The 18999-nt window shown below is 29.4% G+C and overlaps 1 protein-coding gene across 1 annotated transcript in view; it reads left to right on the top strand.

Annotated features, from left to right (window-relative positions):
* LOC136082282 (protein mesh-like) overlaps positions 1 to 13531 on the top strand; it is a 29895-nt gene extending 16364 nt beyond the window's left edge. Inside the window, exon 2 of the mRNA XM_065800984.1 lies at positions 10377 to 13531. Coding sequence (XP_065657056.1) covers positions 10380 to 13253 — 2874 coding nt within the window. The 5' untranslated portion in view covers positions 10377 to 10379 and the 3' untranslated portion in view covers positions 13254 to 13531. The remainder of the gene's footprint in view (positions 1 to 10376) is intronic.
* The last annotated feature ends 5468 nt before the right edge of the window (positions 13532 to 18999 follow it).

The following is an 18999-nucleotide window of genomic DNA, read 5'->3' as shown; positions in this document are numbered from 1 at the left end:
TACTTTTGTTATAGCTGTTTCCTAAAAATGTATCTATGATGAAATCAATTTCTTGTAAAAGGTGTTTTTGGAAGCAGATTTGTTTTGCTCTACAAAGAAACCCTTTAAAGACGCCAGTAATTATGCTTGGGTTGATGTTAGAGTTCGGTTTTATTTGAACATTGATTATCGCATCCTTACGGTGAATTTGAAATTCATAAAATCCGTTCATTGTATTTGTAATAGATATATCTAAGAAGTTAAGTTGTTTTCATCCGTTTTCAAGTTCAACAGTATATTTTATGGACGCGTTTTGTTCATTTAAAATTTTAAGAAATAGTTCTTATTTTTCTTTCGAATCGAAGCATGGGTATCATCTACATATATTTTGTAAGTTATTGATTGGAATGAATTAACAAAGACTATATTAAGGGCTCTTTTTTTTATGTTTTGCAAAAATGCTTTAGCCATGACTACCATCAACGATAAACCAATAGGACCTGAATTAGGTAAATCTCGGATTTTATCTTCGTATAAAAAGTAACACTTGCTTAGTGAAAGTTCAATTAACTGGTGTATATCTAAAAGAGTTACTTTAGCCTTTGTTTTTAAATCCTCTAAGTCATCGTTCAATATGCTAATAATAAACGGTATTGCTTCATCGATCGGTAAAGATGGATATAAATTTACTACATCAAATGAAACTTGAATTTCATTAGGGTCTATTTTCCATTCTTTAGCATCGTTGACAAAACTACTTTAATTAATTAGTCGAGTTGTATTTTTATCTAATGTTGGTTGAATGATTTTAACCAGATACTCTGATGCTCCATAAGGTGGCGTGTTAATAGTGGAAACAACAGGACGCATTCGGTAGTTTTTTTCTGGTTTGTAAGCTTTAATCATTCCATAGACTCTTGGTGGAACGCAATCTGATGGATACATTTATAAGGGAGTGGCATTGTCTAACTTACCCTGTTTCCTTAATTTACATAACAGTTTTTGAAATTTATTGGTGAATGTGGGTCGTAATCAATAACTTTACAATTTTTTATTTGATTTTCTAATTTACCTTTTGCTTCATTTTCGTTTAATAAAGCAAAACCTGCTCCTTTGTCAAATGGATATATCTTTAGATGTGAATGCTTTTTTAGGTTTTGTAAAGAAAAACGTGGTTGTTTTGTTAAATTATCTTTTAATTTTAATTTTGAAGAATTAATTAGGATTTTCGAACAGTTTTGTCGAAGAATATCTGCCTGCGTTTGTTACATATAAATATATATTTTTTCTAACAATACAATAAAATTCGAGAACTATTGTGTTGTTTTAATGAAATAAAATTACAATAACTATTGTAGTGTATTACTTTACATTGAAGTAGAAACGCTAACGTATTTTAACGTATTTATATTCATCTCTGACAAACTTACTATTATTTTTGCTATTTTTTATTTACGGATTTGCAATATTATTGCAAATTTTTTTTTTAAATATTTAGATTTCGCCTCACCAATCTTGTTATGTATTTCTAAGCTCTAAACGCCCGCAAAATATTGCCTGTCTGATGATAGCCATACTATTACGAAAAATAACATTCATAAATTATTTTATTCAGCTCTTTTATTTTTTCCTCTTGAATTTAAAATATATATGAAAATTAACTTTAGTAACACAAACAGTTAAACATATTAATTCTCCTTAAATAAAAATGTTAATGTCTTTTATTACAATAACAACATATTGTTAATGTATAACAAAGACGATTTGTTATTGTTTTATAAAGATGAAATGCAATACAATATTTATTGTTATTGTATTACAGAATTACAATAGTTGTAAATCACAAGTTTCTAAATTAAATTATTGTAATTATTTTTACTGTTATTGTTTTGATTACAATTACAATAGTTCTAACCCTAGCTACATTTGTTGACTAAAAAAAAATGTGAAAGTGCAAAATCCTTATATAAAGTCCTTTTTACTGTTGGACTTTGGATATTTAAGCTTCGAGTTTGATGCGGAATTAAGGATTCTATGACGTTTTTAAATAGGTTGTGACAATCTTGGATACTGTAAATACTTCTTTGACCGGATGTTCAATATTTTGAGAATAGCATGGAATATCAGGAACTTAAAGAGTGCTATTTGCAACATTGATTACCAGGTCTTTATTGTTCACTCCAGATAAAATCGGAGGAGGAGAGATATTCACATTTAACCAGTCGATCATTTTTAAATATGAGGATAAAGTTGAGAGAAATCTTTTGCAATAGAAATTGATAGAAATATTTTGTAGAGAGAAAACTCGCACCATATCAGTAATACCTTCGTTCCTACATACAATAATTTTCTTTGCTACATTGACTGTTTTTTTCTTGTCTTCATTTTTGATGGCTGACAACAAAACATTTTCAAGATGAGCAAAATAAAAATTTCTTTACATTACTTTTTAGGCGACTGCTATTGTATCAGAATGATGAACTGCCATCAAGTGCAGTGAAAACTTCTCTGAGAGGTAGCTCATTCAAATAAAGCAAACAAATACACCATTGATACCGAATGATACCACATTTCTTGCCCGTTTTTACATTGGTTCCATCACAAAAAACACTTTGTAAAGTCACAAGAGAACTTCTGTCGTTCAAAACTGAAGTAATTTCTTTTGCCACATCAACTGCTTTACCACTTTGAAGACAAATGTGATCAAAGTAGACACTGGGATATGAACAGATAACGTAATGATTTTCTTTGATAGAAGTAGCCCTCACTTTACTATTGTCCTGTTTCACTAACCTTTGGGTATTGTCTATACGACCATCAAAACCGATTCCAATGATTCTTGTGTGTAATTCTGCATGTTCTTCGAAGTATTTTCCTGGATCTAATGTGTATTGTGGTGAATTAAATGATATATATTTTTTAAACAAGCGTTATTGATATTGCATGCATCTTGATTGCTAACTCCTGTTTGTTCCATTATTTGAGAGAGTTCTTTGTACAGAAATACATTGCGATATTTGGGATGGTTTTAACTATGTGAGCTGTCTTCTGGATCAGTAGCTTCGTCATATTCCTCATTATCATCGTAACAACTCCTCTCTTTACCGCTTTCCCAGGAAAGAATTATTGTCAACGACAAAGCTAGGCATGTTTCTGCATTATTTTTTCAGAAGTAAACTTCCCGTTCTTTACGAATTTTCTGCATTTAGAGTCGTTCTGTTTTTTCTTGGTCAATCTGGCTAATCTACAATTTATGATTTGTCTTTGGATTGAGCCAAAACTTCCATTCCTTAAAAAGAACTTTGGTGGAATAACTGCAGTTTAACCGATCCCGATACCACAATTAACACATTTGCAAGGACAAATGTCAAATACTTTATTGAAAGAACCAAGTTGGCACTGAAAGGTAGATGAGTTTCTTTTATCACCAATATATTTCTTCAATTGTTTTTTATCAGTAACCAATTTATCCAAGCTTTTCAGAATGCTGTTATATAAATCGTTGGCAACTCCACCCTGAACCATATGTTTACCAAATCATCAGCTACTATTTTATAATCTGATAGTTAGTGATTATATCATGTTCATTACATAAAATCTTATATATATATATATAAATTAAAACTCCCATGACAATTCCTAAACTACAACAGTCATTAAAATAACCCTTTAAAGTAATCATTAAAAAATGAATGAATTTTAACATGGTTTTTTACGTGACATCTAACGCCTATGATTATAATTCACAAATCTTAAACAATAGAACAGTGAGTGATAAAGTGAAAGAAAAATGAAATTAGAAGTAGGGCAAAATGTCAAATAAGGTTATACTTGATTAAATAAATTTAAAAAATCCCATTTGAATTAACGGTGAACTCGAACTAAGAAGAAAAGCGCTATTTAAAAATTTTTAAACAAAGTTGCCCCCAAAAGATGTCGAGGAAGCTCGAATTTTCTTCGATTTCTTTTTATTTTCTTTTTATAGCAACTTTTTGTAGTAGTGACAATAAATTAAAAAAATATGACTCTATATATATATATATATATATATATATATATATATATATATATATATATATATATACATATATATATATATATATTATATATATATATATATATATATATATATATATATATATATATATATATGTATATATATATATGTATATATTTATATGTTAACATATATAATGTATATATGTATATATATATATATATATATATATATATATATATATATATATATATATATATATATATATATATATATATATATATATATATATATATATATATATATATGTATATATATATATATATATATATATATACATATATATATTATATATGTTAACATATATATATACATATATATATATATATATATATATATATATATATATATATATATATATATATATATGTATATATATATATATATATATATATATATATGTATATAGTATATAGTATATACTTTTTGTATACGTATATATATACAAAGCCAACTGGGAAACATCTGAAAGAGTAGAACATTTACAACATTGCAATTGTAAAAAAAACTTGGAGAACCTTAAAACGTTTTCTGTTATTTCAAACAACTACACAAGAAAAATTCGTGAGGCCGTTAAAATACAACGTGTAGGATGTTCAAAGTCTAAAGAAAACGTTTTAACACGTTCGCTGCCAACTACGAGTATACTCGTAGTAAGTTGGCGTCATTTATTTTTCAGCTACTAGAATACTCGTAGTTAGCGGGACTTTGATATTTTCTAACTACGAGAATACTCGTATTAAGCCGGCATCATAAGTTTGCCAACAACGAGTAAACTCATAGTTAAACTAACTTATTTCAATTAAAATTTTTGCATGACTGGCTTTGTCTATTCCCTTTTTCTTTTTTTTCTTAGCTTAATATTTGATTTCAGAAAATATTACATTCAAGTTTTTATTTTAAAAATCCAAGGAAGCTAATTTAAATGCGGATAAATACAGAAATAGCCTAAGATAGATAAAAGTAAAATATTGGTAATGCTTTAATTTTATTTCATGAAATTTAAAGTGTAAACCTATTCTTTTGAATGATATATTCTGAAACATTCGCCAATACATAACGGAGGTCTATTTTCACAAACAGCACATTCATATCGTGTTTCTTTACGGGTTTTTTTTTGGAGCAGACTCAACATGGTTTTGTTGTGAATTTTGTCTTTTCATTTGGTGGTATTGAAGACAAGTAGTGGAAGCTGTTATTGGTGATTCGAGGTGCAATTTCATTCAAACGTCCACCCAATAAATCCGTAAACAATTAATTCTCTAAACTTTCTCTAAACTAAAATTAAATTTAAAAGGAAAATGTTTTATCTAGTCCATTTTTGCTATATAGACACTAAGCATTAAACAAAAAAGTATCAAAACGATGAAGTGCTACTTTTTTATACCATTTAATTGTCTTTCTTAGGCAATCATAATATGATACCATTTGTTCCGCCCTATCTACTCCTGACATACATTGATTGTAATCTTTAATAATATTGGGTTTCATTTTCTTCTCTCCTCTCCTGTTTGTCACTTCAATGATTTGCAACGAATGCAAATTGCTAATCATTAGCACGTCTCTTTTATCTTTCAATTAGCAACCACTATACCCTCTCTGCTTCTGCTTATAACGTCTCCCTGTTTCAGTTTTGCTTTTGCACATTCTTTGAGATTTGACTTTTGGTCAGTTCCTAAAGTACCACAAATGTATGTTTTTTGATTTATCATGTGCTTTATTAACTCAAAGAAATTGTAAAATTTTTCGGTGTACAGATGATAATCTTTCCCCAGAAATTTTTCAGTTAAGTCTAAAGCAATAGCTCCCGTTTGACCCAACAAATGTTTACCGAGAGTTGTCCCGCCAGAATAGATTTTTACTTTTATCACAATACCATCTGATTCGCAAAGCTCTTAGAACTTGATACCATACTTAGGTCTTTTATTTTTCACATACTGCCTGAATACAAGACGTCCCTACCAAAGCATCATTGAATCATCGATTGATATACTTTTATTAGTAGAGTAGATGTTATCCATTGTATTATTTAAGTGATCGAGAAGTCCAATAATTTTACACAAGTGTCCAATACCTGAATCTTCATTGCTAATAAAATGCCAAAACCGTAACATTAGTTGGAATTTATTTCATAGCATTATTCTAGAAAAAAAGGGAACTCTAGTGTGAAATGCCATCTTTAGACCAATCGTGTTCTAAAGATGGCATTTTGACACACTCCATATGAAGAAGAACTCGAAGAAACTGCCGCATGTCTTATGAATTTATTGATTTCTATTCTCTAAAACGAGAGTTTCTTCTGAGGGAACGCTGCTTATTTATTTCTTGCGTTGCGAAGCAATTAGTTTCAACTACCATGTTATTTATAAGCTTTTCTGTAAAAAAAGTCTAAAGAAATCTAACGGTTTCTTGCTGTCCATGTTTATCTTCAAACCGGGATCGGCAGTAAATTGAATTTGTTTTACAATATTCAGCCTATCTTTCAATTGGTTTGAATTTCTAGATGGGTTTGTTTCAGAAGTTGTTTTGTCAGGCAAAATATTACTTATAAGCTTTACCTGTTGAGATTTGTTTTGATTTTGTCCATAAGCAAGACCACCCGTTGTTCTAGCTCTTTTTGGCGGCATTAAAAAATCTTCTGCAGTGGCTGCTAGATGAACGTTTGTAAACTGATTGTCATCACTTTCTTCAGTGTTATTATCTTCAGAACCTGGTTTTGATACAGTCAAGCTCTAAGACGTAGTAGTATAAGCGAAAAATGAATCTGAATCTTCAATATCATCATCTTCACTATCCTCACAATCTTCCATAATCATATGTGCTGATCCAAATGTGGAATATCTGTGTTGAGCTAATATGAGATAAGTAAATTTGTTAATTATCTATTTGTAAAAAAGAAATTTCTTATCTATAAACACATTAATTAGTATACTGTGTAAAAAAATTCAAAGGGCACACTAAAATGATTTTAATATATAAAAAAACATTTTGTAAACGTTGTGTAAGTCAAATTCTTTTCATATCTTTAATAACATGCAGTATAATGTAGTTATGAAATATATTTTAGCTTCTAGTCTAAAAAACACAACAGTTTAGAATTAAGAAAACAAAGTATAAATTACTTTTTTTACTCATGATAACTCCCAATGTGCATGTGCAAAAAAATTGAAACACTATTTATAATAATATTGCATTAAATAAGCTACATACCTATACCGTTTCAAGATGTAATTAAGAACTTGAAAGTTGTAATTAAGAAAAATAAGATACAAATGAGAAATACAACATGTAATTTAGAAGTCACAATATGTAATTATGAAACAGAAAATGCAATTAAGAAATTTTAAAATGTAATTGAGAAAACCAACATTTAAATAAGAAATCGCAATATGTAATTGGAAAAACAAAAGTTCTAGTTAAGAAATCGTAATATGGAAATGAGAATACATTATTTGTAACTGCAAATTCACAATGTGAGCTTAAAAGTCATTATAAAAAATCTTCTTGTACATGCATTTTAATAAGTTAAAAATATCAAATTTAGCATTTGTAAGCACCAGCAATACAGTAATACAGTAATGGAATTGAAAGGTCATTGTCTTGTTTGTCAATACACTATAAACAGAAAGTCTGTTTTTAAATTAAATCCGTGCATATATTTCACTAAATTTGTATACATCCACCTTTGGAACAACCAGAACCACCTTGTCCAATATTTAGACATGAAATACATACAACCAAATAAGTTGAAAGAAAATATTATGTTTATCTTCATCGGATGAGTTATTGAATGTGCTGAGCGAAATGACGACCCAATCGTCATTTTGCGTCTCTGGCGCAAACTTTAGGTGTCAAATATAAGACAGCATACAATTGGGTCCCTAGCGGAAATTTAAATTTCCTTGGAAGATATGGAGTTACCGCCAACTACAAATCCCTTTTTTTATCACTTTTTTATTTTATTGATATCATTATTTATTGAAAACTAACCCATATGGCCAACTTGGCCAAATTAAGATCAAAACTAATATTACAAGGTAAACTAAAGCAACAAAATTAAAAATGAAAATAACTTTTTTCTGATAATCTATATTATAAATATTTCTCAATTACATCTTACGATTTCCTATTTACAACTTTCATGTTCTAAATTACATCTTAGGTTTCTCAATTACAACATTCATCTTCTAAACTACATCTAACGTTTCTTAATTACATCTTCCATGTTCTAAATTACATCTTACGCTTCTTGATTACTACATTCAAGTTCTCAATTACATCTTGATAAGGTATAGTCACCGCAATGAGTTATACTCATTACGGTGTTTCGAGTAAACTCGTACTTCGGCACTGGAGAATAAAACTTCTCCGTTTCCAAAGTACGAGTATACTCGTAGTGCCTATTTTTTGTCAGTTATATTCAGAATAAAAAATACTATAGAATTATTTTAGATTAAAAATATTTTATTTATTGAAATGTTGATATTTAGCCTTGGCAATGAGAATGAATCCACGAAAAACAGCCTCGGCAAAAATTAATCATAGCAGACATTATGGCTCGGCAAAAAAACAAAGCATTGTTTTAAATTGGTCGGCAGCGACCGTGTTAAAAATGTGTAAAACTTTTGTTTAACTCCTTGTACATATTTATTTAAGCAACCCTTCGGTCTTTGTAAAAGCTTTTTTAATTGACCAAAAACATTTTTGTATTTGAATGAGGGAAATCTACAAAGTACTTTAAATTTAACAGCATCATTTCCAACTTGTATTAAAGAATGGACATAGTAAACTAGTTGATTCTTACTATAAAGTTCACCAAATAACTGCACAAAATAAGTAATAACTGAAAAGCAAAATTAATATATTTTTTTAACAAAATAAGAAAACTAGAGCTGCTTGAAAAGATTTTTGACTCAACCAAAAATCTTTTCATGGTCTTTAGATCTTTTTGTGTGTTTTGTATGCAACAAATAATCGTCTATTAGATCTTTATTGGAGATCTTTGGCAATTTCAAAAATATATTACAACTATGTTTATGTAAATCTCTACAATTTTTAATGCAAAATATCTAAAAAGTTTATATTGCATACAAAATTTATATTGAAAAATAAAAAAATGTAGTCTCTGACACCAAAAAAGATTTTGGAATTACAATGTCATTAAATCTCAAATGGAAAAGTCACATTAACAGTTGTACATCAAAAGCTTATTCAATGAATAAAATGTGAAAAAAATATTTCATTACATCAACAATATTTAATTATATCAACAAACAAATGGTTAAGTTACTTTACGTAACATTTATAAGACCCCATCTCGAATTTGTGATACATGCATGGTGCTCATATCTTAAAAGCGGTAATGTTGCACTTGAAAAATTTCAACGTTATGCCACTATATGGATACCCCAGATATAAAAACAAACTTATTAAACAAAAATTAAATTACTTTCAGCACACAGAAAAAAAGACGTAAAAGACTTAATTCGAATGAACTGTTTAAAAAGTTATTTTGAACTAGGTTGTAATATTTTTGTCTCAAATCAGCCCTACATAAAGGGTCATATTGTCAAAATTAAAAGAGAAATTGTTAAAAACTTCAATATTCGTTATCAATTCTTAACCAATAGAGTCTCATTAATGTGGAACAAACTACCAGATTTTATCAGCAAAAGTGAAAAATTGAACTTATTAAAAACTCGCATTTATAAATATGCTTTGCAATTTATAATTTAATATATTTACCTAGAAAAACTACACAATCTATATGCTGTCAAAGTAAAATTAATTAATATTAATTTCACTCGTAGTTTTTGAACTACCCCAGCTTTCTATTATATTATATAAAATTTTTTCGCTCTTTGTGTTTGAAAAAGATTTTTTTTACCTCCCTTTATTTTATATGTCTATTAGTTTTCAGTAAAACCAAAAAAAACTTTACAAATACAAGTTACAATTTTTATTGGAAGAAAAAGTTTAAAAAAACTGAAAAAATAACTTTTTCAGTTTTTATTACTATAATTTTATTACTATGAATTTGTTTTTGAGCTGACGAGTTATCCTTATATTTATATAATGTAAAAATATTTTAAAAAAGCAACTTAAATAACATCAATTAAATGGTGCTTTCCCAAATTACACCCTGCTACAAATAGGTCTGGTCTTCTCTATTTCTAGTGAACCGAGGATTATAAATACTTTAAAATTCGTCAAACATAATTGCATTCAATGCTAAACAACATTAAAAATTAAAGTATGCGCTTTCAACATTTTATATACATTTTTTATATAAATTATACTATCAACTTTTTATATTTTATAGAATAATCCTGTTTTTTAGACAATGTTTACATTATGGTCAGTAATATTGCTGGTAAACACTGTTGGTGGTGTAATTGAAATAGCTGATTTCTATCCGTACGGGAGTGCAATAAATGATCAAATGTTGGCACGCATAGATGATGCATCGACTATGATAAACCTTTCATTCCATTATCCATTCTTTGGTTCAATTTACCAAGAAGCTTATTTAAGTACAAACGGCCTAATAACTTTCGGAACTGCTAATAGTGAATTTGTCCCAAAACCGTTTCCATTGCCTACAATGCAATGTGTGGCAACGTATTGGGTTGACAGTGATCCTTCAAAAGGAGGAAATATTTTCTATAAACAAACAACAAATAAAACTATTCTCAGAAAAATTTCTGAAGAAATAAAAAATCGTCTTGTCAGTTATAGTAAATTTAATGCTGAGTGGGCGCTAATTGTCACTTTTGATCAAGTACGGCCATTTAGTTGTGGGTGCAATACCTCATGTTCTAGTAATATTACATACCAAACAATTTTAACTAGTGATGGAGTTAACTCATTTGCAATTTTCAATTTTTACCAACTCGGCTATTTTACCGGAGCAGGTTCATGCGCAGGTTTTGCACAAGTGGGATTCAATGCAGGTGATGGAAAAAGATTTTTTCTCATGCCAAAATCCAACACTGCTGGTATATCAAATATTGCGCTATTTCAAAGCAACGTTGGAGTGCCTGGAAAATGGATTTTTTCAACTGATACCAATAATATTGTTGAGCAGTGTAACACAAAAGGTCAGCTAGAAATATTTCCAAAGAAAGTACTTTATTTTGGGGCTTGCGAAATTAGAATTTCGGGTGTTTGTTACAAGGAAAATAATTTGAACGTTTCAGTTTTGATTGATGGCGTTTCAGTTCAATGCTTCTTTGGACAATGGCAAAACCTGCACTGTAGAGTTCCGTTTCTCAAAAAAATAGGAAAAATTGATATCGTTATAGAATACAACTCAATAAAATATAAGAGCTTTATAGTATCCGTAGGAAGAGATGACAACATTGTAGTTAAAAATATAAACAAGATTCAAAACGAATCAAACATACATGGAAATTTTTCATTAGAGTGGGATCCCATAGATGATGATCAGCAAAGTATTGAGTTTTCAGGGTATCAGATTGATTACTATATCAACAATCAAGGGAAAATTGTCGTAGAAAATATAAGTACTCTGCAATATGGTCAATTTTCCAACAATGGAAGAGTTTATTTGAGTCCTGTTTTAACTCCAAATAATCAAAAATATGTTGAACTTCAATTAATAAGAAGTATTTTTTTAGCAGGTTACTTTACTCCTACATCTGTTATTGCAGCCATGGTTATAAAAACCGAGAACTCAACAGGCACGATGCATTGCACTAATTGGTATAATAATCAATCATCAAATTCAGAAATAAGAAGAATTGTTGAAGATTTAAATCAAAGAAAACCTTGTTTGCCGGGAATCCCTCCAAGTTTTCCAAATAAAATAGACAACTTCGTTATAGACGAAGTTTGCAATCCGAACAATGTAAAAAGTAAGATTATGTGCGAGATGTTTCATCGTGGGGCAAAAGCGTGCTATAGAAGCACAAAAAATGTAGGAGATCCAGTTGTCCAATGCTGCTACGCGAATGATTACAGTTTATTGATAGGAAAACCTGCCGGTGGAACTATCGGCTTTGGTGATTTAGAAATAAATACAATGGATCATTTTAAAAAAGATGTACTGCCTTTTATAACTTGTTGCAAAATAGGAGTCAACCAGTGTGATAAATATTATGAAAAACGACCTAGTATAAATCCTCGACCCATAAGACCGAGAATACCAAGAAACGCAAATGGAGATCCTCATTTTACTACAATGGATGGAACTTCCTATAGTTTTAACCCAATTGGTGAATTTGTTTATCTGACAACACAAAATGAATCTGATATTATTCAGTCAAGAATTTCTCAATACATTGATAAAACGGGTATTAAAAAAAATGCTAGCATATTTTCTGGATTTGTAATTAAAGGTAACGATTCCGATATTATTCAAATAGAATTAAATAACAAACAGACTTTTAGTTTCCTTGTTAACGGACAATCATTGAACTTGGATTTTGGATTATGGAATTTTAATGGAATAAGTTTAAGTTACGAAAACAATGCGACTGTTGTAGTTCAAACCAACTCAGGTATTCGATTTGAAATAATTGCTCTTGATAAAGCGCTTCATACCATTTTAACTTTATCAGACACGTTCAAAAATCGAATTAGTGGTTTAATAGGAGATTGGGACGGCAACTCAAGCAATGATCTAAAGTTACCAAACGGAACATTTATTTCAGGCAACTCATCTAATTATAACATACACTTTAATTTTGGAATGCTTTGGTCAACTTCTAATAAAACATCTTTGTTTACATATCCTAACGGTTTGTCGTGGTTTGATTATCAAGATCAACGTTTTGTTCCTGATTTTTCGACTCCAATTGATTACCCACAGTGCAACGGAAGCAAAGCCTGTAATTACGATATACAAGTTACTGGTAGCGTAGAGTTTGGAATGAGCAATTTAGTTATACTTAAGAGAACTATTGATTTAAAACAAACTTACCAAAATATAGTTCAAACGTGCCCTACTAATATTAGTGTACTAAACGGCAACGTCGAAGTAAAAGTAAACGGAAGTTTAGTGCAATATTCTCTCATCTGTAAAGATGGGTTTAATGTTACAGGCAATAAAAACTCTTCTTGCGTGTCTGGTTCATACACCCCGATTGGTTTTTGTGACTTTTACTCTAATTTTAGCGAAAGACTCGATTTTGTTTCAAGTCATTTGATTGGGTGTCTGATTGCTTGTTTGATCTACAATTATTTTATAAACTAGTACCTAGTTTGCGCTTAAACTTTTTTTGATTTATCATTTTAAACATAATTTTTGTATAATGAACTTCTATTGTCAAAAAACTTTTTGCTCAAGAAAACAGTTGACTAAAGAAACTTTTTATTTTATTAAAAAAACTGTTTTGTTCTTTGCAAAGTTATAACTATTTTAATGTCTCCACTTTTTGAAAAGTTTGAGTTGCTGATTATGTTATGAACATCGGAAACATGTTTTTTTACTGTATTAAAATCAAAGTTTTAAAGAAAATTTTATTGGAGAAATCTTTCCATTTATATCTTTTAATAGAACGTCTCCTAAAGTATTTATTCTATAAACCGTTTTTTATTAAAACCTAAAAAGGTGCTAGTAGAACAAAATAATTCTAAAGTTATTGTTCAGAAATTTTAAAAACTAAAAATTTATTGAACAAAACACAGATAGTTTTTTTTGATTGCTAATTATTTAAAAAAACTTGGTTATATTTGACAATTTTATTTTGAATTCATTGCGCTCAGTCTAAAAAGTCTATCGAAAAAAAATTCATGGCTTATTTAATTTTCTGTACTAAGTGCACTCGTACCCTGCGCTCCAATTTCTAAAATTGCGGACTTTTATTTATGATAACATGCGAAACCAAAGAAGTTTGTCCTCAAAGTCTTACCATAAATACTCTCTTAAGTTTTCAGAAATATAAAATAATAAATATAAAATGTAAAAATAATGAAAAATAATAAATATAAATGTGAAAAGTCAAAAAAAGTTATTAACACTTATAAAGTGCTATATTTAACAAAGAGTTGTTCAAATTAAAACTTGAATAATATTTTTATATTTGGTGCAAAAAATCTACGTTGTTTGAACTAAAGAGAAATTTGAATTTATTGACAGCAATATCATTAGAAATAAACTTGAGTTGTTTTTTATTAGGTCAAGATTTTTTTTCAAGTCAAGGTGACTCAACTCCATAATCTGAACACACACTTTTTGATATTTAAACTAGTTGTAACTTTAAATAAATTTCAGCAATGGTTTGATAATAAATTATAAAATTATTTTATTCCTTTTTTGCGAGTCACGTCTTTTTGTCACTTTTGTGGTTAGTTATTGGTTGAATTTATTTGCTGTGCGTTTTTTCTTTTTGTCAAAATTTATAAACAAATAGCATTGTTAAGATTATTTACTGAGGGAAATAAAAGAAAATAATATAAATAATTATATCTAGTTAGATTAATTTGTTCAAACCTTGAAAACTAAAGATAAGTTAATAAGATAATTTGAAGAAAATATAAAGGCATGGAAACTTTTGAAAGAATTCAATTCATTACCACCATCAATAAGCTTTTTTTTGAGTTTTTATTTAAGTAGAGAACAAGAAGGCAATTTTTCATTTTATTATTCAATTTTTCATTTAGTTATTCAATAAAATAGAACCTCTGATTACAATTGAAAATTTGTTATCCAAGTATTGCCTTTTACATTGTTCATAACAGTAGTTTGAAAAACTTGTCGGGTTAATGTGATTATCTTTATTGAAAAATTTATTCAATATTATAGGAGCTCTTTCATCATAAAGTTGATGAGGAAAATTAAGAACTTCATAAAGGTTTAACTAAAAAACATTAAGTATGCGGTGGTATTTAAATAATTCTTTAGAATATGTTAATCAACCTGCATTCGAAATAATTCTGGCTGGATACTTTTATGTAGTGTACTGATTTTTAATCTTACTTAAACAAGAGCTGCATCAAGCAATATTAGCATAGATTATGCAACAATGTATAAAAGATAAATATAAGATTTTGATGGAGTTTGATTTAATAACACTTTAGCTTTGTAAAGTATGCCAAAACTTTTTTTTTATTTTTTTTTTATTAATTGCCCCAAGAAATCTTTATGGTCTTATCACAGAGCACCGCGGATAAGCATTTAATTGGAAGATCACGCCTCCTTCCTAACCGATGTTGTAAAACCTGCCTAGAGGAGGGGTTTGAACCACGGATCTTTTGATTCTGAGGCAAGTGCGCTACTACTGCGCCACGGCTGCTCTAAATTGTTATTTAATATCTTAGTTTTATTGTTTTTATGTGTTCTTTCCATGTCACATTTTAGTTGAGTATTACACCTAGAAGCCTCAGTGATGGTTCACAAATAACACTGTGCGACACAATTTTTGAAGCTTATAAAATATTTAGTGATTTTATATATATTATACTTCTAATTTAAAATATGTATTCAGAATATTTATAGCACGTCAGGATTTGAGTTGCTATGTTATGCTACATTACATGCTATATTTGTAATGCACTAAATTTTTGCCATGCAACATGTTGTCAATTTTCATGTGGCTACTTTTATAGCTGTAGTAGCAGTTTCCACCTTAGATGGCTGTGAATTTGTTCTCACAGCACATTTTGGTTAACAATAATATCAGAATCAGCTGATGTAATTGGGTAATGATGTAAGTCAATGAATAGGAGCTGATATCAGCACCAGTTGGCTGCATAGGAAGACAGTTTGGTTTTTAATAAGCTTTATAAGTCAGTTAATAAAATTGACTCTGATAGCAAATTTATTACACGTGTTTAGCTAAAATAATAAGTATAATTCCTTTGAAAAGATGGCTGAGAGACGCAGATGTGTAAACCATCCTGAAAATTTTTGTTGTGTTTGTGAATTATTCATTAAGAAGTCTCAGAAAAAGAATATCACCCCTTTGATTAAGTTTGTTTTTAATGTTAAATTTAAAATGAATCTTGAAAATCAAAATAATAAATGGACACCAAACATCATATGTGTGTCACACTACTTGAATTTGACGCAGTAGCTAAAGGGCAAAAGAAGTATATCGTGTGCAATTCTTATGGTTCGGAGGGAACCAAAAGACAATAGCTCAGATTGCTACTTTTGCGTGACAAAGACAGCAGGATTTTCCAATAAGAACAAAGAGAAGAATAAATATCCTAATGTACCTTCTGCAATTAGACCTGTCAGTTCATTATCCTCCTAGTGACATTTGCATTGTCAAAAGTGATGAATCAGCGTTTATTCCTTCCTCTCATAAAAGTGACGACAGTTTTAATGCACCAGAAGACCGTAAACATGATTTCATTGAACAAACTGAACTCAATAATTTATTATGAGATCTGAATTTACCGAAAGGTAAAGCAGATATACTTGCAAAAAATTCCACAATTCATGCTAGAGATTCCTTTTACAAGAAATTCTACTGTTAAAAACAAGACACCTTCAACAGTGTCATCTCTTGACAGAGGACACAAAAGTAACTGTTTACACAAAATGAAGTGCGAATCTTTCACAGCTTTTTAAAAAGCAGAACAAGTGCTTTAAAAGAAAAAATATAGGAAATCTAATGAATGAGCTTGGCTGTTATTACAAAACTCATAAATGGTATCTGTTCATAGATACCTCAAAGTCAAGCCTTAAGGCAATTCTTCTTTACAATTGAAACTTAAGGCTTTCTGTGCCAATATTCTACGCTACATATATTAAAGATTTATATAAGAGCATGAATTATATTTTTGAGTTTATCAACTATAAGAAATTTCGCATGAATATTGGTGCAGAATGGCTAACACAATTCACTGCTGCCAGTACTTTCGACTTCTTTACATCAAGTTGGGATTGATAAGGAGCTTTGTAAAAGCTCTTAAAGACAACTCGAATGCCTCTTAGAGCCTCAAAGAGTCATTTTCAAGGATGAACAATGCCAAAAATCATAGAAGATTTTTTATAGGATCTCAAATTAGACATGTTAAAATAAATGACTTATTTTTTACATCAAAGCTTACCGATTTGTAAAAAACAGCTCGGAACTCATTCAAAGCCGTCGATGAGGGATTTCTTGGAAACAGAAAGTTGGACGACTCCAGTGAGCTGGTCAAGAAACTATTATAACAGACTATGAGGTTATTGGACCATATTTACCTCAATACCAAATATAAATTTTATCAAAAATAACTTTTCCTACATTCTAGACAATTTAAGTGACGTAAGCGACGAGCACGAAGAACGTTTTGACCAAGATATTTCAATGATGGAACAGCGATATCGAGAGAAATAAAATGGGTAACTTCTGTTGGTTTCTGCAGAGAGAAGCAGTGTTGCACACAAAGAAAATCTAGAACTTGCCACTACTTTCACCACTAGTCACAACTTTTGCAAGAAAATATCAAGAGAGTGACTAGCTAATTTGGCAAAAAAATTAACTTTTTGAGTAAAGTTTTTTTACTGAACTATTACAGAGACTAAACTTCCAGACTAAGTTAACTTTACTTCTGGACGTGCTAGAGATATTCTAAAGTTTCTGTATTCAGAGAATTGCATATAATAAAAGACACATTAAAGCTGCAAAAAATTATTTTATATTATTGCACAGTGTTATGTTAGAGTTGTCAATATAAAAAACGCGCAGTTTTCCGTAAACCTTTACCTTAACCCTGACTTAAACTTCACTTCAGCCATTTTTCACAAAATAAATCGTAATAAAATAATAAAACAAATAAAAATATCCCAAAATCAACTGAAGCTATTTTGATTTTATATAATTTTTCAAAAAAGAGCTTTTTAGTTGTTGGACGTTGTTTTTAGCTGTTAGATGCTGTTTCTAGCTGTTAGACGCATTTGCAAGTCAAGAAATTTTTCAATTGTTTCTGATTGTTTAAAACTACCAACCATTTTTATCGGAGCTCCAGCTGAATTAGATTTTTAATGCTGACATTTTTGACTTTTTATTGGCTTAAACAAAATCTTTTTTAAAAAAATAAATCTTAAAAATAAGATTAAAAAAACAAGTACAAACTTGGCATCTATTTATGCTATTGGGAAAAACTGCCAATGCTTGTCAATGATAAAGCTAAACTAAAGATGCTTTAAAAAATGAAAAGCACTTGCTCTGCCGTTATTGCATCCAGGAAAAGGGTTTTACGAATAAAACACTACTTTTGGGTGTGGACTGGTAAAAATGATCTGAAATTTACGAAGGAAAAATAAAAATATTTTTTATTACTTAATATTGTTCAGGCCATCTAACCAGATAGTCTTTCACCACCAAAGCTCCAACCGATGGACCAGAGCGTAACAAAGTTAAATAGAGCTTTGATTATAGAACTTTGCCTGTTCACAAATTAATTGATGCAGTTTAGAGGAATAATTCCCACTCCGAAATTTTTATGTTGGATACCATCCAAATGCTTGATAAGGTTTTGAGAAAGTGAAGAATAAAACCATTTTCAATTGCTTTGCTTGAATTTTAGAGAAAAACTGTATTGATGGCTTTTGAGATGCAAATAACCTTTTTGATGATCCTGCAGATTTGTTAAAAAGGTTTGCAGTTCACCTATTAGACTTACTATTTAAATGAAAAAAAAACCAAAAGTATAGTGCTCAAGAGTGATTTTCTGGACACTACTTCAGTGGATAAAGTAACGTCAAAACAACGTTGATTGACGCTGGAAATACATCAAGACCAATGTCGTATTAACGTTGGGTTTTCGTTAATAATCGAAATGTTATTCGACGTCGATAAAAAACATTAAGCGACGTCGGGATTCTAATTGATCCAACGTTGTTGTTTTTTTTTTTATTTAATTTTTTGCAAAAATAAAATTATTTAAACACTATTTATTCGCCATGAATAAACATTTTCCAACGTTCTTGTTTTACAATTTTTATCAATAAATTGTATAAAATTTAAATAAAAAAATTGATAAGTAGAACATAGAAGTCTTGT

This window comes from Hydra vulgaris, chromosome 07 (genome assembly GCF_038396675.1).
Source record: "Hydra vulgaris chromosome 07, alternate assembly HydraT2T_AEP".
Taxonomy (NCBI): domain Eukaryota; kingdom Metazoa; phylum Cnidaria; class Hydrozoa; order Anthoathecata; family Hydridae; genus Hydra; species Hydra vulgaris.
The sequence above is the reverse complement of the archived record's forward strand: the minus strand, read 5'-3'. Positions and strand labels throughout refer to the sequence as shown.